This window comes from Madurella fahalii (assembly GCF_045866475.1).
Source record: "Madurella fahalii IFM 68171 DNA, scaffold_3, whole genome shotgun sequence".
Taxonomy (NCBI): domain Eukaryota; kingdom Fungi; phylum Ascomycota; class Sordariomycetes; order Sordariales; genus Madurella; species Madurella fahalii.
The window spans coordinates 2,215,343-2,236,943 of NW_027263973.1; the positions used below are offsets into that span (position 1 = coordinate 2,215,343).

The 21,601-nt window shown below is 57.1% G+C and overlaps 6 protein-coding genes across 6 annotated transcripts; 2 read left to right on the plus strand and 4 right to left on the minus strand.

Annotated features, from left to right (window-relative positions):
• Positions 1 to 991: 991 nt before the first annotated feature.
• MFIFM68171_06115 (Beta-hexosaminidase-like protein) lies at positions 992 to 4,154 on the minus strand (the record flags this gene model as incomplete). Its single annotated transcript, XM_071061535.1, has 5 exons — positions 992 to 1,009; positions 1,065 to 2,392; positions 2,444 to 3,718; positions 3,780 to 3,898; positions 4,105 to 4,154. 5 exons carry the CDS (start codon positions 4,152 to 4,154, stop codon positions 992 to 994), a joined length of 2,790 nt encoding a protein of 929 aa, XP_070917636.1.
• Positions 4,155 to 5,218: 1,064 nt separating this feature from the next.
• NAG2 (N-acetyl-glucosamine-6-phosphate deacetylase) lies at positions 5,219 to 6,710 on the plus strand (the record flags this gene model as incomplete). Its single annotated transcript, XM_071061536.1, has 2 exons — positions 5,219 to 6,369; positions 6,470 to 6,710. The coding sequence occupies 2 exons, from the start codon at positions 5,219 to 5,221 to the stop codon at positions 6,708 to 6,710; spliced, it is 1,392 nt and encodes a 463-aa protein (XP_070917637.1).
• A 588-nt stretch (positions 6,711 to 7,298) lies between these two features.
• Positions 7,299 to 9,702, minus strand: MFIFM68171_06117 (Neutral ceramidase; the record flags this gene model as incomplete). The annotated part of the gene is made up of 3 exons (XM_071061537.1): positions 7,299 to 8,417; positions 8,472 to 9,002; positions 9,061 to 9,702. 3 exons carry the CDS (start codon positions 9,700 to 9,702, stop codon positions 7,299 to 7,301), a joined length of 2,292 nt encoding a protein of 763 aa, XP_070917638.1.
• Positions 9,703 to 12,279: 2,577 nt separating this feature from the next.
• rcd1 (RNA-binding protein, CCR4-NOT complex subunit Rcd1) lies at positions 12,280 to 13,532 on the minus strand (the record flags this gene model as incomplete). Its single annotated transcript, XM_071061538.1, has 4 exons — positions 12,280 to 12,463; positions 12,527 to 12,902; positions 12,957 to 13,112; positions 13,178 to 13,532. The coding sequence occupies 4 exons, from the start codon at positions 13,530 to 13,532 to the stop codon at positions 12,280 to 12,282; spliced, it is 1,071 nt and encodes a 356-aa protein (XP_070917639.1).
• A 773-nt stretch (positions 13,533 to 14,305) lies between these two features.
• On the minus strand, positions 14,306 to 15,959 carry MFIFM68171_06119 (uncharacterized protein; the record flags this gene model as incomplete). The annotated part of the gene is made up of 2 exons (XM_071061539.1): positions 14,306 to 15,636; positions 15,686 to 15,959. 2 exons carry the CDS (start codon positions 15,957 to 15,959, stop codon positions 14,306 to 14,308), a joined length of 1,605 nt encoding a protein of 534 aa, XP_070917640.1.
• A 2,029-nt stretch (positions 15,960 to 17,988) lies between these two features.
• On the plus strand, positions 17,989 to 21,132 carry MFIFM68171_06120 (uncharacterized protein; the record flags this gene model as incomplete). Its single annotated transcript, XM_071061540.1, has 6 exons — positions 17,989 to 18,108; positions 18,207 to 18,243; positions 18,296 to 18,397; positions 18,460 to 19,053; positions 19,115 to 19,452; positions 19,501 to 21,132. 6 exons carry the CDS (start codon positions 17,989 to 17,991, stop codon positions 21,130 to 21,132), a joined length of 2,823 nt encoding a protein of 940 aa, XP_070917641.1.
• Between the last annotated feature and the right edge of the window lie 469 nt (positions 21,133 to 21,601).

Genomic DNA, 21,601 nt, shown 5'->3' on the forward strand with positions numbered 1-21,601 from the left:
GCGACACAGGAATCGGGAATCGGGAATCTGGCGGGTGGCGGCCGTCTCTGTCACGCAGGCCATTTGCGACAAGCTCTAGGTGGGCGGATGGCAATTCCACAAATGGGTTGTACGGAACCGGGAGACAAGGTTGAACGAACGGGGGTAGGATGCGGGTGGAGAGATGACACTGCTGGGGATGCTGCGATGCAACTGGTCGCCTCTCAGTGCCCCGCCGCTTTAAGCCACCTACCTCAACCTCTCAGGTGCCTCCTCGAGCTGGGCCCGGCTCCTCGCGCCAAGGCCCCCCCGGCCATCCATAACGCCTGGCGAGATCGCCCCTCGATCCGATAAGGCTAAGGCAGGTATCAAGAGCTTTTACCGATAAAGACGTCCCGCACGATCCTGAAGAATCAATGCATTGCGCAGTAGTTTTTCTCTCTCTTTATTTCTTTCTGTCTTTCTTTCTTTTTTGGGCCTTGTATTGCATCGCTTCAAAATCCTCCATCACCCACGAGGTCGGGCCTCATCCAGACGCGTTGCAGGTTTATGAGCGCCGTTACCAGATCCCTTGCGGATGTGGCTTGTGGGGGTGAAATAATAAGGCCGAGAAGGCTGCTTAACCGGGGCGTTGGCCGTTCACGGCGCTATCCACGGGCTTGGCAAGCATCTCTGCGGGGAACCTGGGAACTTTCAAGCAAAGAGCTATGGTCAGTGGTTTGCCAGCGCCAAGCGCCACAGCAGCCGACACCTCCAGACGGAGTCGATAACACCGGGTTTGGTCGACCGCCACACGGCTGACTGAGGAGGAAATGTCACATGCCATCGATACAACCTAGACTCCATCTGTTCAGACAAAACTGAAGCGACATTCGCCGAGACAAATGGTAAATGCCAATCCAAGAGAAACAGGCCAGTTGACCCCTCCATCATGCTGGCAGCCCCTGAAGAATAGAAGCAGAGTCCCCTGAATTTAGGTGCGGCTGTTTCACCTTGCCCAAGGCACCAGCAACTAGGCGATATCCTGCCACTGCCAAACCGGTCAGTATCCCTCTCAATCAACAATCGACTAAAGCCGTACTTACATTATCTGGCGAGTTCGTAAACTCCTCAAAAACCTGCAGCACCTCAAATCCCATAGCAGCCAATGGCTCGTGCGCCTCATCTTGCACCCAGCTCAAAACGCTCCTGAGCGACTTGTGCGCCTTATTCTGCCTCAGTCCCATGAGCGCTAGGCCCTGCAGCACCAGATTCACCTGCGGCGTTGACGGAGGTACAATCGGTGCGATGATGCCCCCGACCAACTCGTGTTGGGCCCCAGATGCGGCCTGCAACGGCGGTATAAAATTCGCCAGCGGACTCCCAGGACTGCAGATAACCACCGTCCCCAGGAGGCTCTCAAGCGCATTCTTCGCCCGCACCACGCCACAAGTCTTGGTCTCTTGTAGGGCGAACCGATACAGCTCTAGCACCTCGGGATTAGCATGCGCCGCGACATGGCTGAGCACGCTCTCGGCGTTGTCCAAGCCGTGGATGAGGTCAAAGCTGATGCTGGCTCGCTGGATGCTCTGAAGCAGACCCTCGGGGGCGCTCCAGCTTCCGAGGGCTCCAATTGTCATGTTTGTCAGGCGCTTCGGGAACTGTAGGTCCCAGCCGCTGTTGGCGAACCACTGCTTGAGACCGGCGTTGTCGTCGACGGGGATGCCAAGGAAGACGCCCGGGAAGGACATGCCCAGTTGCATCTTCTTGATGCCGCGTTTCTGGGTCAATCCTCGAAGGGCTCTACGCTGCAGAGATCTCCCTATCGCTACGTTGCGCTTTGCCGGGTCTACAAAGAGAGCCCCGATGATGCCCGTGCCTTGGACGTAGTAGGTCGCGCAGAATCCGTATAGAGCCTGAGTACTGCTGTTGCGCACCACAAAATGGGCTTCCTCGATGTTGGGATTGAAGAGTTCGAATGCGTGCGGGCTGGTCGTCTGTAGGAACTGGTGGGCCGGAGCGCTCGCTCTAGCGAGGGCCTGCAGGAGATCGTCGAGCCCTTTGGCATCTCGATCACGGCTGTACGCTTCGACAAGCCAGTGCTGTCTGGACTTGAGCACCTTCCTGCTCTTTCTCAACGTGCCGGGCAATGTCCCGTGTGGTTTGACTTTGCCCGACAGTACCCGCACGAGGGATGCCATGGCGATCTCGGTGAAGTCAAACGTGCAAATGTAGGTCCCGATCGACTTGTCCATGGCGAAGTCGTAAGGGGAACTGACAGCGACCACTACCAGAGACTTCTTCTGGCCGCTCGCTTTCAGCATTGAACACATCATCGAGACGTGCTTGGTGAAGCCGGCTTGGTATAAGTTCCGGTTGGCATCGGCCGTCACGATGATGATACATGATGCCCGGTTGATAAGATGCTCGTGTACTGCCTAGATGTTAGCAGAGGGCATGTCTAGGGGTCGTAATCAAGACTGACCTGGCCGGACACCGTTCGCCGTATACGAAGTATGTAGCAGTTTACCGTGCCGGGCACGAGCGAGAGACCTCCCGAGCTCTCTAAAGACACCTTCGCCACTCATTATAGCCCCTCGGTCGCGATGCACCCACTTCTCATGCATTGAGGGTGCGGCATCAGATTTCGTTTTCGACTCGAGAAGTGTCTTAGTCATTGAAGAAGCCGGAAGCGGCTTTACTAGGGGCGTTAGTAGAAGCAGTTCTTCCTCCTGGTGCATCCATTCCGTCAGTGGAAGCAGCTTCTCGTTGTCTCTTATGACGGCGATGGAATCATCGTAGGCCTTCAGCGAGAGGGCACGGTGGCTGGGGTGAATCTTGGACAATAGAGAGATGCCTGGCGGGTTTAGTGCCTTGGCCCAGGAGGTGCACGAGTTCTTCATACGAAGCACGCGCCTGAGGGATGTGTAGATGCGTTCCTTGGTTATCAGCTCATTCTCCACTCCTAGCTTCAGGCCCGAGATGGCCTCGAGCTGCACGTCGTAGGCGCGGCAGAGCAGCACCAGGTCGCAGCCGGCTTCCACAGCCATGACAGTGCCGGTTTTGACACCAATCTCGTTTCTAAGAACCTCCATCTCGAGGCACTCGGATATGGCAACACCCTGGAAGCCGAGCTCATTTCGGAGCAAGTCATCAACAACCTGGTCGGACAGACAGGCGTGGTTGACGTTCATGGACGGGTTGGTGATGCCGCAGCCACCGACAAACATAGCATCCAGCTTCCCCGTGGAGACGGCATTGCGGAACGGGACCAGGGAGCTCAGCGAGAGCTCTTCCAGCGTCTGGGTGATGATCGGGATGTCCAGGCTGGAGCCGCGGAAGTCGAGGTTCCCGTACGAAGGGAAGTGTTTCCCGCAGGTTGCGACTCCGGCATCCTTATACCCGTTCATGGCGGCGATGCTGTACTGCGACACCTCCTGGGGGTCATCGCCGGTGGCCCGGACGCCAAGCGGCTGATAGCGTGCGTTCGTCAGCACGTCCAGGACCGGCCCCAAGATCAAGTTGACGCCGACGGCCGAGACCTCGGTTGCCGTGGCCTTGGCGATCTGGTAAGCAAGCTCCGGACTGCCGGCGGCAGCCTGGCCCATGGCGCTGGGGAACTGGCAGATGTAGTCCTCGTCATAGAGACTATTGACACCGCCATTTTCCTGGTCTAGAGCGATCAGGAGGGGTTGAGGATGGCCAGCCTGGTGGGCAATCGTCTGCAGCTCCTGGACAAGCTTTGCCGTCTGATGGGCAGCTGCACAGGGCGGTTAGCAGGCGTTGTGCACGTACACAGCCAAAGGCACAGAGAGGGCAACATTTGAGGTTCTTTGCCGTCAAGAGGATGGATCCAAGATGATGGTCCTCGATAAGATGGCGGATCTGGGGGGTGACCTCGGTGCCATCCCATCCCATAATCAGCATCTGCCCAATGGCCCTGAGCGGCGAAGTGTTAGCGATCCACCGTGCAGTAGTTAGGCCTGTATCATTGGGCCCGACCCCCATTGCAGGGCCGCCCTCACCGGCACGCCATGCTCTGAAGGAGCGGCAGCCAGCCAGGCATTACGGGGACTCTACAAGACTGGCCAAGCAATCCCCATTGCACGTAAGACGTAGGTCGGTACAGTCGGAAGCAGTACCTACCAGTCGAGATCCTGCCATAGTGGGTCTAAGTCTCCGTCCAGCTTGGTCATGTTGGGGGTGTCGTTGGCCGCGTCGGCCGCGTCAGGAATCAGAGCTGTGCGGATTTGCGGGTTCGGCACGTTATGGCGACATGGCCGTCGGCTCAGACGTCCCGGGAATTGTTAGCAGGTGCAACGACGCTGCTCTCCATGTGGATGCCGGATTTACGCCTGCGGTACCCGTCCCACGGCATTGTGTGTGTGTGGAAAAGACCGGGAGCTCGGTATGTTTGCGCGGAGAGACACGATTAATGCATGGCTGGTTGCAGCTTCGCCGGCCAATGGATGGGCTAAGGAATGGGGCAAGGGAGGGGGAACTGAGAGGGGACTGAGACGTGACAAAAAAACACCGTGCTAACCTGATATGGAAGGTAAGATGTCCGCGTTTTTGGTTATCTTCGATCCGGCAACGTTACATCCCACTTCCCCATCTGTCCTTGAACATCTCCAAACGCCGAGATGGGAATGACTGCTTTGTTTCTTGACAACGTCATGGGCTATTACGGAGCAGGTGCAGGGCGTCGAGGGAACCACACCGTCACGGTGCAACCTGGGACTGTTACAGGTACTACGGCGCCGTTGACAGACGGAAAAGGACCCTAACGACCTCCTCCGTTGGTCTTCACAAAAGGAACGCGAGCATTGCATGCCCCGCTATCCGTCCCGGCGAATGCCGCCTCTGGCAGAGTGCACGCGTACCGGATGATTGCCTTCCATTGGAACATGATTCTGTGTCTGTCTCTGATCGGTGGCAACCCACTGCTCTGGGCTTACCCCTAACTTTCAGTTGTTGCTCCCAGCGGGGCCGTGTCTCCCGTACGGAGTCCCAATGGCCATGTGCTCCAGTAAGCAGCCTGAGATCAGTAGAAACACTAGCTGTGTTCTTGACACTGTTCGTGGTACTTCAACTGCGGTTTACGCCTGAAGCATCTCGCCCACCGACCCTGCTAACTCCACGACATGTCTACAAGAGGACACTAGCCTTCCCTCCACATACCCATGGGTTACCTGAAGGCCCGGCCTAGCCTCTTGCTATGACCCCTTTAACAACACTTGACCCCCGTTCGTCCCAAGCCATGCCGTCTGCTGTCCATTCAACGCTGCCGCGCAATGGCATCACCAAGTTGACCAACTGCCGCCTGCTCCGTGGCGATGCCCTCGTGTGGGAAGACATCTGGATTAGCTCTGTGACGGGCAAGATCCTGAGCAGCCAGGAAGCTTTTTACGATGCGCTTGCCATGCCCGACGAGGCCATCGACCTCGGCGGCCGCATCGTGTCGCCCGGCTTCATCGAATGCCAGTTGAACGGCGCATATGGCTTCAACTTCTCCACTATTACCGACGGCAACATGGAGACATATGGAAAGCAGCTCCGGAACTTAAACAAGCAGCTGGCCCAGACGGGCGTCACCTCCTATGTCCCCACGGTAACAAGCCAAACGAGCCATCTCTACAAGAAGGTGCTTCCCTACCTCGGCCCGTCAGGCTCGGCCCGTCGCTCCCAAGACGGCGCCGAGTCCCTCGGAGCCCATGTCGAAGGCCCGTTTCTCAACCCGAAGAAAAACGGCGTTCACAACCCTGCCGTGCTCCGCGCCGCCTCGGCATTCTCGGACCTTGAAGACATGTACGGCGCCTCCAACCTCACCCCTTCCCCAGGAGGCGGGCCGATTCCCGTTAAAATGATCACCGCAGCCCCCGAAATGGGCAACATGACGGCTCTCATCCCCTCCCTCACCTCCCGGGGCATCATCGTCTCAATAGGCCACTCCGAAGCCACCTACGAAGAAGCCTCCTCCGCCGTCAGTGCCGGCGCAAGCATGATCACCCACCTCTTCAATGCCATGCGCCCAGCGCATCACCGCAACCCAGGCATCTTTGGGGTTCTCGGCGTGGCAGATGCCGATACCGACACCCCCGACGTCGGCAAGGAGATCAGCGGGAGCAACGGCAGCAACGGCGCCACGCAAAAAGCACGCCAAAGACGAAACATCAAGAAGACGACGAGGCCCTACTTCGGCATCATCGCCGACGGCATCCACCTGCACCCGACCACCATCAAGATCGCGTGGAACGCCCACCCGGACGGCTGCATCCTCGTCACCGACGCCATGCACATGGTGGGTCTGCCCGACGGGAGGTACGACTGGACCAACGGGGAGGGGGAGCACTACATTGTGAAGGAGGGGCATGTGCTGCTGCTGGAGGGGACGGATTCCATCGCGGGGAGGTACGTTCCTTCTTTGTTCTAAACCCCAACCCCGGGGTTGTTCCTAACTTAAACCGTTCGATACGTGAAGTGGACGTGTGCAATGTTGACTTGGGAACAGCTCCATCACCCTCATCGAATGTGTCAACAACTTCCTCAACTGGACTGGCGCGACCATCCCCCAGGCTCTCAAGGCTGTCACGGCCACGCCCGCGGCCATGCTTGGCGTGCAGGCTGTCAAGGGGTACCTTGATGCCGGGGCCGACGCTGATCTGGTGGTTTTGTCGGAAGAGACTACGTGCGAGGGCCGAAGGAGTCTGGTAGTGGATGAGGTTTGGAAATTTGGGGCGAGGATTTTTTGAATCAGAGACGGGGTAATTGTTTCGGATACAGGTAGTCAAGGAGGAGCGGGCAGATTGAATATTCTCCGGGACACGTCTCTTGTGGGTAGCTTTGCGAATTGCATCTCTTAGATTAACGCACGTGGTGCTTTGGAGTTGAGCGTAGACTGTGAAGATAAAAGTTTAGATATTATGTATAGACGATAATATAGTCGGGGTTTATATTTATTTATTTTTATTTTTGTTCTTCTATTTATCTTCATTTCTGTTTCCATTTTAATGTTTCCTATTTGTCGCATGCTAGCAGATGTGACGTTGAGCGTCGTTTCTGGCAGACGAATGCTCCACCGCCAGTGTGTATACGTATCAACGGAGACGAGATCCCTTGCAGTTATAATGAGCCTACAATATCTGACACGCAATTCGTTCTCATCCGCCAGGAAAATCGTAGAGGACCCAATTCGATAACCATTGTCAAGTGTACTTGTGCCTATAAACCAATCTTGAAATGTTCACGCATTAACACCATATTCATCTTCATCAACTCTATCCAAATAGTATGCTCATAACCCATTACCATTACTCATTACCCATTATGACCCTTTCCCATCATGTCAGAGTGAAACTATCACTAACCCCTTCAAAGGCCTTGATACTCCCAATCAACGGTTTCGAGTCCCCATAATACCGTATCCGATATGTCCCGGCCTCATCCTCGTTCCTGTCTGTCTCCCACCGGATCGTCACCTCGCTGTAACCCAGCACGAAATTCGTCCTCTTCCACGTAAACTCCAACCGCCAGTCCTCGTCGCTAAGCACCCTTGTCCACGTCCGCCCGTCGCTGCCCAGCTTCTCAACCGCTGCGTAGGTCCCCTCTAGGCGGAGGTTATTCCTGGGGTTGGCGCCAACAAAAGTGGCGCTGACGACATCGCCGCGGGCGTTCGAGCTGGCGGGCTGTCCCGTGCACTGGCCGAAGCTGGATCCGGGGGGTGTGTTGTCCATGACGACACCTGTGATGAAGCTGAGGCTATTTTCACGGTTATCGGGAGGTGAGGGCCCGGCGGGCGGGCTGCCGGATGCTGTGGGAGCGAGGTAGGGCAGGCCGCGCAGGGTGAGGTTCACCAAGGCCGGCAGCTCCCATTGGCCGTACAAGGTGCTCGCGCCCTCGTACCGTTGGACGCGGTACTCTTCAGGGGTCGTGACATAGTGGGCGTATGTGTTTGCGGGACCGCCGAGGACGACGTGGGGCTCGGTGCTGCCAGTCAAGGAGAGCTCTGAGGCGGCAGATTTGACTGCGTTGCGCCAACGCCTACCAGCCATGGTGGTCGCTTCTGTTGGGGAGACTATGATGATGAACTGGCCTACACGCAGGGCCTGGATATCGATAATGTTGGCGGACCAGGCGTAGGGGGCGTTCATCTCACCGACGTCTAGCAGGACTGGTTTGGGTTCTTGGCATTCCTTCTGCTCGGCACTAGGTGTCCGAAGCAAGCCCGCCACGGCTTGCCAAAGCGGGTTATTCGGAGCGCCTTCATCACCTTGCGTGAAGTCGAACGCGCCAGGCCAGTCCGAGGTCCCGGCGGCAAACGAGAAGCCCAGCGCGGCGGGGCATGTCTGCACCAAAGTGCCGTTATCCAAGGGGAAAGTGTAGTACTGCATATCTTGAAAGTAGTGGAACGATCGAACCGAAGATCCCACAACGGCGGTTGACTGGGAGTCCATGGAGTCCTAATACCCTTGTCAGCTATCTCATCCAATCACTACACATGCTGGGCCGCTTACAAAGAGCGACTTGGCCCCTGTATACTGCCTGCTTCCGATTTCAAAGCAGCTGGATACCCCAAGGTCGAGCTTGTGAAACATGGGCCCCCGCCCGTGGCATGACTGTGACCTGCCGTCTCTGCAAGTACTAGTCTGAAAATCGCACATCTGGCCGGAACCGTCGTCGCACCAGGCACCCAATGTGTTCGGGGATGTGTCGCCGACGTTAGCCTGGGAGAAGCCAGCTACGAAGCCATCGGCAGCTTGGCTGTTCGCAGTGACAGATTTCTCGAGCAAGTAGGCCGCCAGACCCTTGTTGTCGCCGGAAACGTGCGTGTTGTTCCCCAGCATAGACGTTGGGTGAACCGGGAACCAGGTGAGAACACCAATGTTCTTCCCGTCCGATGCTCTTTGGAACCTCAGCAGGGTCATGGTCTTGTCGACACTGTCTGTATACTGCACCCTCTCTGCCTCGGGGTTGGCGAGATAGGCATACAAACTCCGGTTGATGTTGGCATCTGAGATGTGTGTGGTGCCAAAGTCGAGATAACCCTGTTGGGGCCGTCAATATGCAGAGACAAGGCTAGACAAGAGAAATGGCAGGTCTCACCTCCTGAAGCGACTCGTGCGCTCGCTTTATCGACAACACGGCGCCGTCGACAATCGCCTGGTAGCCTTGTCGGTCAAAGCCGAAGCTGGTGATCTGCGGCAAGAGGTAATTGAACCACCCTCCCGGTCCGCTATGCGAATGCGTGCCCGTTACAGCAACGTTCGATCTTCCGTACATGGAATAACCGGCTCCGAGGGCCGCCAGACCCTCGAGGATACCGTTCCGGATCGCGGTATCTCCCGACATGGTGTCCAAGACAAGGTAGACGAACCGGTTGCTGGGATGGTCCACTTCACCGATGATAAAGGCTCGCGAGTAGATGCGCTGCCGTACGCCAGATCCGACCTGGTCGGTACTGGCATAGCCGGCAAAGTTGATCTCGACCACCGGCCCCGTGATGTCGGCCTTACCCACCCCAATCAGGTACTTGTCGCCGGCTGCAGCGGCCCTAGCCTTTGTGGGGAGCTGATTGTCTGCAAGCTCGGGCCTTGCAAACCTCGCCGCGAACCTTTCCCGGGCCGCTGTCGGCCCCAGTTGAGCGAAGGTAAAGAGGGCTAGGATAAGGAGAGAAATGGCGGAGACCATGCCCAATATCGTCCTCCTCGGGGCGGGCATTCCGCCGCGGTATTGTTGGAACGGCATCTTAGCACTTAGGCCTTGAGCCTAACGTTAAAGACGTAGAGGAGGTATGTGTGACAAATGGCCTGGGTTGGGTTATAACACCCTCGCGCGTCGCGTCCTTCGACGAGACAACGGGCCTTTTAAGGCCAAAGCTATCAAGCTGGGGTTATGGCTCCTCGCAAACCTAATTTCGGAATCGCATTTGGTTAGGCTCTCCAAAGACTGTGGTGAACTTAGCCACGGCTGGGGAGGCTAAGAAGGGAACTTGGAAATAGGACTAAAACCGGCAAGAGATGTGACGATCGGGGATGGCTTCCTCTTATGACAAGCAGGTTACAACGCGGCCTGGCCCATCTCAGAGGGTCGCATTTGTTAGGAGTCCGCGTGGGCAGGTTTTGCGAGCCATCGCTACCATCGTGATGTCGGCACGCAGTCTACGCTAGGCTCCATCCCGGCTGCTGCTCCAGGGTGGCATCCGCTTGGAGGCGGCAGCCACTCGGCCAGGCCGCTACGGCCACATCCCGCGCCCCTGGCAGAAAATAAACGAGGAGGCCAATAAGATAGCTGCCAGTCGCTTTGCTTTGTTGGCGGGTGGCTTGCAGCAATCGCTCTCTGTCTGCGGAAACCTAGCATCAGGGCTAGAGATGCCGGTAGAGCACCCCCATTGGATGACAGCCAATCATCTGGGAAATGGGACGCCGTTCCCCTCCCGAACATCAGAAGCCATGTTAGCCTCTGGTGGGCAGCTGGGGAGGGTTGAAATGACGTACTGGAATTTGATGGAGGGTCACCCGACAATCCCATTGGACTGCATGTTCATGCGCTGATGTCTGCGTTGCGCCCACAGTGTGAGCGGGGCCGTGATTGCGTTCACCCATTAACCAACCCTGGTTCTAACAAACATCGTCCCGCATGCTAATCAGTTCAGCTTTGCCTTGGCCGTGGCAAGTTCGGTCGAACGATAGCCAGGCCTGCCCTCTCTCGTCGAACAACCGCGTTCAAAAAGACGTGTATCCGCGTCATTGACAGTGTGGTGATGGCCCAACTTTGAGAGTGGGTACTGAACGGCTGTGGTAGAAGAGCAGTGGAAGCAGCGGATCTTAAAAGAAGCGCAGATCAACCACCGTATACGGCAGTAATTTAGCCACGTTACACACCCCACTAACCCTATCCCTGTCAACCCCTCCCACTAAAGCCAAGTCTGCGAGCCAAGATTGGCCATTTGCGGGGAAGTACAGCCCCCTGCCGCTCTTATGGAATGTGCGCAGGTGGCTGGCAGGACCAAACCATCAGGCCGAAGACGAGGAGATCGATGAGATGCGGACATATCTCTTCTAGCGCTAGATTGCATTGTGACGTACCATGAAGCAGCGAGAGGCTTCTCACCGCTAGATATTTATATATATAAACATAAGCGCCGGTAGAATGCGTCGATCCCCCATCTTCTCTATCCTCCCCGTAGATTGCAAGATCGATCTCGCTAGACTTTTCCATAGTGAGCTGAAGTGCGGGTATATCACTCTCCACGTTCGCTATTTGCTTACCCTAGCCATATCTACCATACATTGGATATCCGTACATGATACAACAACAACAACTACAACCGACACTAAAGGAGAGAAACCGAATCGCTCCCGCTCCCGCTCCCGCTCCCGCTCCCGTCATCTCTAATGCCCTGTGGTGCAGTGTGGTATAACGAAAGAATGAAACCGAACCCGCCCCAACCTCCTGGTATGCTATGTAAAGCCCGTGTCGCACTTCCCCCAGGGAGTCCTCTCACACACTCCAAGACAGACCCGTGTAAGAAGATGAGAGGAAAGGGAGAGGAAAGGCCAAAAGAAAAAGATGTATAAGGATAAGACAGGGTAAGAAGAAAATGAAACGCCCTAGTAACGCCAGTCCCGCTGCAATGGATATTTCCTTCACGTCCAGTGTTCCACCCGCCTTTCCATTTCCCTTTCCCACATGCAACTTTTTTTACTTTCCCCTAGCACACACCGCCCTCCCTCCTTGTCCATCTCCCCCAGCCCCGAGTGAAAAGGAGACCAGAAAAAGAGATGCTTTTCCTTTCCCATGCTCCCCTCGCGCCGCTCCTAGATCCCATTACTGAATAGCCCGATAGATAAGCCTGATAGCAATTCAAGCGCTGCATCGCCTTCTCCCGTCTTCCTTCGTCCCTTGACCTCCATGCCGCTTACAGCGAAACGCTCCCACTATCTCAACCAGCACCGGTGGGGAGAGATTTCCAACTCCACACAGGCACGTCGATCCGAGACGCTAATAATTCCCATGTCCATGCCTCATGCTCAGGCAGCAATTCTCCGCTTCTTCTTGCCTTCAATCCCCACTCGTCGTTCTGCCAGAAGGGACGTCTCCGGCCCGTACATCCAACGAATAGCGTCAGGCTCCATGACCCTGAAGATCTCCCTGACCAACCCCGATACTGGTTGGAGTCTGTCTTCTTCCGATAGTTTGTTCAACCGGTTCACCAGCACCTTCGGAAGGTCACATGCGTGTGAACCTGAGTCTCAGTTCTTCGTTCGGCCGCTCCGTCGGCGCCGCGTTCGCAGTTCCTGAATCTCTGTTGTGTGGTTTTTCTTAGATCCCGAGTTGGCCGGCGCCCGAGGGCTCGACCACGTTATCCGAGAGGTTGATCAGCAGCTGGGCGAGGCAGCGCTTCGTCGCCGCGTCATCGCGGAGGACCGACGAGAATGTGTGGTCACGGAGCGGCTCGGGGAGGCATTGTCGCAATGCCTCGCGGGCGCGGGCGTTGTCGCTGAGTCTGTCGTGGATGGTTAGTTGTATGGCGCAGACTAGTAAGAGGGCTGAAAACGCGCGTGTGTACCTCAGGAAGCACCTAACGACGTGCTTCAGCAGTCGAGCCGTCTGCTGTTCCACAAGCTGGGCGACCATGTTGCTAAGGACGGTGCCCACGGCATAAAAGCGCTCGTAGGTGGCGCAGATGTAGTTGAGGCCGTTATCGTCGAGCAGGATCTTTTGGACGATAAAGATGGCGACCGTCTTGCTAAGCTCCGATCCGGTCTCCATGATCCGGAGGCACAGAGGGATGATCTCGGTCGTCAAGAGGAAATTGATAACTTCAGACGAGTCGTTCTTCACCAGGGCCCCGATCACCCCAAGTGACGTAAGCCGGAGGTACTCAAATGGCCGGGACTTTGACGTCGTGTTGAGGAAAGGGTAGAGGAAGAGCGGGATGTGCGCTGTTGACATGTCAGCAAACCAGGCTATAAGCGGGTACGTCAAGAAATCCGCACCGTTCAAAAATAGGCCCCGCGTCTCATTATGCGATGCGACGCACTGGAGGAGAGCCAGCGCATTACAAACTCTATTCGAGGCGGCCGCAGTCAGCTGCGAGGGACTCAGGAGCGTGTATACGCTGATGATCTCTTGGAGCAGCGACGTCATGACCCCTGGGTCCTACAGTTAGCCACCTGTCGTGCGAGACGGCGGGGTTCACAGGGCGGGTATGTCGTACCGAACGAGTGCCACAGGATCAGGGCCAGCTCGGGGACCTGCTCTCTCTTCTTGCTGAGTTCCAGCAAGGCGCCCTCGCGTGTGTTTTCGTTGAGGAGGTCGGCGATGTACTGCAGAGTGCGACGGTTGTCCTCGGAAACGGACGACTCGAGGGTGCTCTCCTGACCATGGCTCTGGGCCAAGGCGGCGACGCTGTTGTGGGCACCGGCGATGCGGTTATAGTGCTGCTGCTGGGCGACATTGGCAGCGACGGCGGCAGCCTGTGTGTGGTGCTGGTGCGACGTCTGTTGGTGCATCCAAGCCGAGTCGGCTTGGGGATATTGATGGTGGGCGTAGACGTGGGGGTTTGGCATCATCTTTGCAGCAGGCTGTCGGCAGCTCCCAAAGGGTCGGTTGGAGGGGGTTCAGCACGGAGCGATGAGGTCGGGCGTTGCAGGTTTTGGTTGTTATTTGTCGCCGGGAACGAGACGATGGGGCTGTCTCGGGCTGCGCGTCATGAGCGGAAGATAAAGATTACTGTTATTCTCGATGCTATAGGCAACTGACTCGCCGGGCCAATCGTGCGCTTGTGTGAATGGCGGATACAAGGCGGGGTGGTGGTGACCGAGAGAGCAAAGACTACCTTAACAGCGTCGACGATGTCGGTGGGGGAGAGAGGGCGCATCAGAAGTGGGAGCCGCAGCCGCAGCCGAGTCAAATGGACTGTCGCGGTTTTCGGCGGAAGCGCACAGACCAGCGGGACCCTGTTCAGCCCGCTGCAGCAATCGCGAGCCTGAGCGCCGATTGGGCAGCAACAGCTTCTATCCCGTTCCAAACCTCAACGTATCAATCACTGTGTGCTGCTTGCAGCGCTTCACAATGATGGGAAGAGCCGTGAAAGAAAAAAAAAAAAAAATTAAAAAAATTCCGCCTGCATTCAAGACAACATAATAATACAAAAATAAAAGAGGAGCAGGAGCCATACCAGGGCAGGTCGAGCCAGACTAAGAAGATCTCAAACAACAAATTGCGCTTGAAACGCCCTAACCCCAGTGAGCATTCCTCCGCCCCGCGCCAGGATATCTATCTATACTTGGTTTGTCTGAGCCCCAACGCCATCCTTTTTGATGCTTTTTTCCCCCCTCCCTTATCACAAGAATACAAAGGAAATAAGTGCGACACCGCCGAAGAGCGTTGATATGAGGTATTGCGACGGCACGTCCTTCGAGGCTCCGCCGACAACGGGGAAGCCAGGGGAAGTAGTAGGCACCGGGGGATACCCGGTGCCAGTTGGTCGCACACCAGTCCCGGTACCAGTTGGCCACACACCAGTGCCGGTCCCAGGTATCGCCACAGTTCCGGTTGAGTACGGCGGGATGGGGTGAACTTCTGTCAGCTTGGTGGGTGTGGTGCGGGGGCCAGTTCTCGTGGGCCTGCGGGACGTGATCGGAATAGTGGCATTACCTCCTGGTGCCGTCGTCGTGGCACCGCCACCGGCACAACCATCGTCATCACACTCCCCATCACCCTCACCATCACACTCACAACCCCCTCCGCCGCCACCACCACCACCGGTAGGCACTGACCCACCCCCACTCGTAGTAGTAGCAATCACCGTACCGTTCCCGCCTCCATACCACCCACCACCCCCACCAGCAGTAGTCGTAGCCGGCGGCACAGTCATATCGGTGTGATCCCCGCCCCCGGTAGGGGGGATCACATTCCCGTCCTGGTCCACCGTCGCCGTCACGGTGACTGTGGTGGGCTCGCAGGAACCGGCGTCGGGGCTGGTGCCGGGGTATCCAATGGTGCCCGTCGGGACGGCGCTCGAAGGGGGCAGAACGCCAGGCGGGAGGGTGGTGGTGATGATTGTAGGGAGGCCGTAGGCGTCCGAGGTGACGATGGTGGTGACTTGATGGCCTTGTCCTCCTCCGGTTGCTGTTGTTGTGCCGTTGCCGATGTAGGTCCCGTTGCCGCCGCTTCCTCCGGTCGATGTGGGCGGAGGTGCAGTTGTTGTTACTCCGTCTCCGCCGCCTATTTCACTGGCCGTGCCATTGACGACGATCCATGTCGACCCTTTCATGTTCGTGATGGCGGCGCTCTCGCAAAAGGCTTCAAAGTTGAAGCCCTCGCGCTTGTCGGCGTCCAGCTTCATGCCGGAGAATGCAAGCTTGTAGCGCTCTTCGATGACCAGGGGGTGTGGCTGGACGTAGAGGAGCATGATGAGCATCTGCGGCTGTTCGCCGCCTTCGCCTGTCATCTTGAACGGCACGATCGGGTTGACCTCGGAGACCAGGACCGGTTTTTTGGCGGACCGTATTTGTAGGCCGGATTGGATGTAGGAGAGGTAGATGTTGGACGAGGCGAGGATGTCGAGGGGATCGAGCGATGTGAGGTTGATGGATAGCTCCATGCCCATGGCGATATATGTCCGGTTTGCCTCTGCCCCCGGGAACTCGATGATCGGCGCCGAAGTTATATCTGATGCAATGTTAGCTTTCTGGTCCGTCATCGAGGATAGGTAACATACCATCCCAACTGCACTGGCCGCCGGGTTCCGAGATGCTTGTCGATCCCAGCGTCACCACCAAATTGTTGTTTGAGCTGGACTCGCTGCCGGAGCTGGACTCGGAGCCCGAGCCTGAACCGTAGCCAGTGCCAGCGCCATAACCGGTGTCCGACATGGACTTCTTGGTCCAAAGACTTTTCCATACCGGGACATGGCTCCCCGCCTGGACGTTTGCGAGGAGAGAGGAGGCGAGGAGAACCGCCAGCGAGGACGGTAAACTTGTAAAGGCGCGCATCTGGATGACGCGCCAGAAGATGAAAGTGGAAACGGATCTGGCAAACTTCCGTGATCCAGGCCGAGAGTTGATCACGAAGCTCGGAGCAAAGGATACTCAATCGGGATGACAGGTCCAATTTGCATTTGGGAAGAAAGAGCCAGCCATTGAATAGCCCAAGAAGAAGACTAGATGTCTAGAGAGCAGGCACGAGAGCCATATCTAGGCCTTAAACCAACCAAGCCCCATCCCAAAACCATGGTCGCCTCTGTTGACCCTCTTCTCCACGTCGCTGCATATCGCGCAGTAAGACTAGGTTCGATTCTGAAGCCTGTGGACCCGCGAGAGCGGCCCCTTTCAGAATTTGTGCGGATAGGGCTATGTTGAATCGGGCTGCGGAAGCCGGAAAAGAATGAAGCGGGTTTCAACGAGCTTAGTTAGTAGGCCAACATTCAAGGGGCTGGTAGACACGGCCCGAGTATAGGCCCGTCCTGTGGATGTTGCGCCGGTGCCGAGAAGGACTGGAGCACCACCGGTGTTCTAGAACAGCCAGTCGATCAGCTCCGTTTCGATTTCCCTTCGGCAGCGGCACGGAGCCGACCACGCGGGTGAGGTGGATCCGAAGCGAGAGTCGAGGCGGGCCGCTATGGGTCAACAGAGATGATGGCTGCGCCGTGCGGCACGCGATCCTCGAAGGAATACTAGGCTCCACGAAGCCGGGTGTAGGCCGTTTCGGCTATGTTTGGCACAGCGAGCTTCGGATTTGGCAGTGACTGTCTCAGGTGTTGGGAGGCTTCCATGATGGTCGAAAATTAGCAACGAGACCACGACCTGTTGCCATCCAAAATCTCCATCTGAGCTTGAGCCCCGACGGACGGTGGTGGGCCAGAGGCGCATGGTTTTACTCGGAACGCAGCCTGATGACTGTCATACCATGGATGATGGGGTTATCCCGTCGTCGACTTGCCGCAATGCTAGCGAAGACGCCCGGCTTACCACTGTAAGTATGTGGACGGCAAAAGGGAGATGATAATTCGCTGATCTACACAACATTCACTTCTTAGGGTTAGGGCTGCTATCTAAGCCTAGCACAGATGCATTTGAAACCAGGTTTGGAGATTTTGGTGGTTGGTATTAGCTTTTCCGCAGACAAGTTAGCGTCGCACTCGTCGGATCCCTCCCGCGCACCAGAGTTGCAAACGGAAGAGTGCCGAGTCCAGACCGACCAACTCTGGTCTTTACGTCTTGGCACGCCGCGCAAGACTTGGGGCTCTCGGCGCCCTTGTCGAGTACATTGCAACCTTGAACTCGCAATCCGCACAACCATCTTCCCTCAAGAAATTCACACCTTCAGTCTGATACAAACAAAAGTAGGGACGACTGGTTCTTCAAGAGGCTTCCCATGTGGGGTCTACCTCTGCTCCACGTTTGGTTTCCTCTTTTGAGAGCAACCAACGGGACTACATACCATGGTCCCTGGTAGATAAGGTACACCGAGTGCCTTGGAAACAAAGCTACCTGGGAAGAGCATTCTGGGCGCATCGATCAGCTGGACAAAGCAAGCTAGGGCGCGGGGCGCCACATCCCATGGTAACCTGTCAGGCGTCCAGATCTGTCCTGTGCCGCCCGTTTCGCCGTTTCATGATGGCTCCCGCCACTTGGGACCGGCGTCAGGCCTCTCGGAACAGCACCTACGCAATAAGCTTGATTTCTGCAGAACCGGCATCGTCTGACCACGCCGGCTGCCCAGCACGTGGAGATGGCCACAAGCCGGGGTACAATTCCTGCCCGAAAGCCCTTGTTCGGTTGGTTGATTCGCTTTTCGCCCATCTTGCCGTGAGGCGGCGCATTGTAGACGTGCAGCTGCTAGTAAGTTCCAAGTCGTCGTCTCGACCCAGGCCGACACCCGCCGGCCTTCTTAAGACCGCCTGTCGCCCGTATCGGTGGTCGGACCTGTGGGCCTGACCTCCTTTTTTTTTTTTTCCCTAAAGAAGTTCATTCTACTTGCACGCGCTACCACTTCGTCCCAGTTACCATAGAGACTAGAGCAATGGCCGCCGGCGGCTCGTCCAACGGCACTACCGGGGCCTCGCCCCAGGCCGGTGTCCTCGAGGGCCTCAATCCGATCGAGTTTAGCCCGTCGCACCCGATCATGCTCTTCATCATCCAGGCAAGTACTGGCGTTGCCGGGCCGGGTGGGCCTCGCGGCCCGGCGGAGCGGGCTGCTGTATCTCGAGGCATGGGCGCGCTAACAATAGCACACCGCAGGCGATCATCGTCATCCTCTTCTGCCAATTGTTGCATTGTGGGTTGGGCGGCTGGGAAGAACTATGGACTTTGGAGCTGACATCGCGCAGATCCCCTCCGCCTGCTGAATCAGCCTCGTGTTATCGCTGAAGTCATCGGCGGCATCCTGCTGGGTCCGACTGTTATGATGAGGATACCGCGGTTCGAGGAGAGTAAGTCCTAACACGCTGTGACCGCTGGGTATGTCTTTCACGGCTGTTAACCCGGACCACAGCCATCTTCCCAGCCGATTCCTTGCCCGTCTTCAACAATGTGGCCAACCTGGGTCTGCTCGTCTTCCTCTTCCTGGTGGCCTTGGAGGTCGACATCCGGATGTTCACACAGAACTGGAAGGCTGCGCTGAGCGTCGGCCTGGCCGGCATGATTGTCCCTTTCGGCTTGGGGTTTGCGATTGCCTGGGGTTTATACCACCAGTACCCCGTCAGTGTCCCCATCAGCTTCGGCGTCTTCGGATTGTTCATTGGCACAGCACTAGCCATCACCGCCTTTCCGGTGCTCTGCCGCATTCTCAGCGAACTGAACTTGCTCCGCTCAAATGTCGGCGTCACCGTGTTGGCTGCCGGTATCGGCAACGACGTGACGGGCTGGGTACTACTTGCTCTCTGCGTGGCCCTGACCAACAACAGCAGCGGCCTGGCCGCCCTTTGGGCCTTGCTATGTTGCATTGGCTGGACACTACTGCTGGTGTTTATCATCCGACCACCTTTCATCTGGATTCTCAGGCGGACCGGAAGTCTGCAAAACGGCCCTACCCAGGGCATGGTCGCCTTGACGCTGCTCATGGTGCTCGCCTCTGCCTGGTTCACTGGTAGGTCGATCTTTCAGCGGGTGAACGTTATGAGTACTCCGGTTGGTACTGACCGTCTCAGGCATTATCGGTGTTCATCCCATCTTCGGGGCCTTCCTGGTCGGCTTGATCTGCCCGCATGACGGTGGCTTCGCCATCAAGCTGACCGAGAAGATCGAGGATCTCATTTCGGTCCTGTTCTTGCCCCTGTACTTTGCACTCTCCGGGCTCAACACGAATCTCGGTCGCTTGAACGACGGCATCGCATGGGCATACGTCGTCGGCATTATTGTATGTGCCTTTGTCGGCAAGATCCTTGGCGGGACCCTTGCCGCCCGGGCGAACAAGCTGCTATGGCGCGAAAGTTTCACCATTGGCTCCTTGATGAGCTGCAAGGGTCTAGTTGAGCTCATCGTCTTGGTAAGTCATGGCATATGACGGAATATAGATTTCGGCTAACCATACCAGAACATTGGACTTGAAGCGCACATCCTGTCCGAGACGACCTTCAGCATGTTTGTTGTCATGGCTCTGGTGACGACCGTCGTAACCACCCCGCTTACCAAGGCCTTGTATCCGCCGACGTACCAGAAGAAGGTTGAGAGGTGGCGGAGAGGAGAGATCGACTGGGATGGCAACCCCATCGACCATTCAGATCATAGCCAGGAGGAGCCGATGCAAAAGCCCATTGAGTCGCAAATCCGGAGGCTCATGGTGCACCTCCGCCTCGACAGTCTTCCGAGCCTGTTTACCTTTATTACTCTTCTCAGCCCTGAAAGCATCTCACCTCCGGCGCAACCGGACGGCGCTGCGGACAGCTCTGCAGAACAAGTGGTCCAGATCAAGAAGCGGCCGCTTGAAGTTCACGGTTTGCGCGTCATTGAACTCACCGACCGTACTTCGTCAGTGATGCACCTTACCGAAGGCGAGGACTTTTATTCCCTCCGCGACCCGGTGGTCAACGCCTTCCGGACTTTCTCCCAGCTTCACGACGTCGCCGTGTCAGGGCGCGTCGCTGTTGTCCCAACCGACTCGTATGCGGATACGCTGATGAACCAGGCGGCCGAGGTCTCGTCAGATTTTGCGCTCATCCCCTGGGGCGAGTACGGCAGCGTGTCAGAGGACCAGTCATTCCCGGTTGCCATGAGCGCAAGCGAGCGTTTCAGGTCGAGCATGCACCTCCACTTCATCAACGAGACCCTTCAGAAAGCAGCGAGCACGTGCAACACGGGCATCTTCATCGACAACGGCTTCGGTGGCATCGCCAAACCTGTCGACCGCCCGGGGCTGGCCCGGACCAAGAGTGCAATCTCGATCCGGAGCCACCGCGACCTTCCCTCCCTCCCCGTCGCCAACAAGTGTCACCACATCTTCTTCCCCTTCTTCGGCGGCGCCGACGACCGCGTGGCAATCAGAGTAGTCCTCCAGCTCGCCAAGAACCCACACGTCACGGCCTCCATCGTACGCATCAACTGGCTAGCCAGCGGCGCCGTCGCCGGCGACAAGACCGGAGCGCCTCCCACCCCGGCTCCCGTTCCCGCAGCAGCTGAGAAAGAAAAGGAAGAAGAAGAGCACAAAACCCTCACCCCAGGCACCCCCCAGCCGGGCACGCAAACCCCCTCTGACGACACCAGCAAGAACGCCTCGGATGCCGAGACCCTGGCAGCGGCAGTGGCTTCCGCCGCGCAAGACTCGCAAGACGCCGTCTTCTTCGCCGCCCTGCAGAGCTCCCTGACCCAGGACCAGTCGGCGCGCGTCGTCTTCAGCGAGGCCGACGTCGCCGCGCCCTCTCCGTCGGTGTCGGCGTCGGCGTCGGCCGCCGTTAAGGAGATCGTCCTGCTCGCGCAAAAGGCGGTGGGGCGGCAGCCCCGGAACGCGGGCGACGTGGTCGTGCTCGGACGGCGCAACGACATGCTGGCGGCCCCGGCCCCGGCCCCGGCCCCGGCCCCGGCTGGCGCTGCTGCTGGCGCCGTCGAGGCCGCCCCCAACCCGGACCTGAGGCGCACGATTGGCGCCGTGGCGGAGCAACTTGTCACGACGGGAATCAAGGCGAGTATCTTGGTGATCCAGGCTGCTGGCGGGCGTGGGTCGGATCTTTGATGAGTGCTTTTGGTTAGTCTTGTTGTTATGGAATGTGATACCCTGCGGGCGATGTATGGTTTGGATAGTGCTGGGTAAGGTGATAGGTGGTGGTGTTTCTCAAGCTGGGTGAGGCAAGATGTCCTGGGTGGGTAATTTAATCTGCGGGCGGCTGATCTCTCTGGTCGCGTCACATAGTTAGGTTAGTTTGGGTTTGGCTGGGTCATGTCGTCTAAATACCCCATCCTGTTCAGGTGTTAAGGGGATAGCATCGCTCTATTCAACAGCGAGGTATTTTGAATATCTTTAATCTCGGTTTTCTTTCTAAGATGTAGAGATTCGTAAAGTGATCTGACTACTCACTCATCATGGACACAACAATACTATAGTAGCAACTCAAAATTGAAAAGGAAGAGTATTAATCCCCAGTACCCTCTGTTTTGCTCCCCGAACGCCCGCTTAACCCTCAAGATCTGCTGCGCCCTGTTAA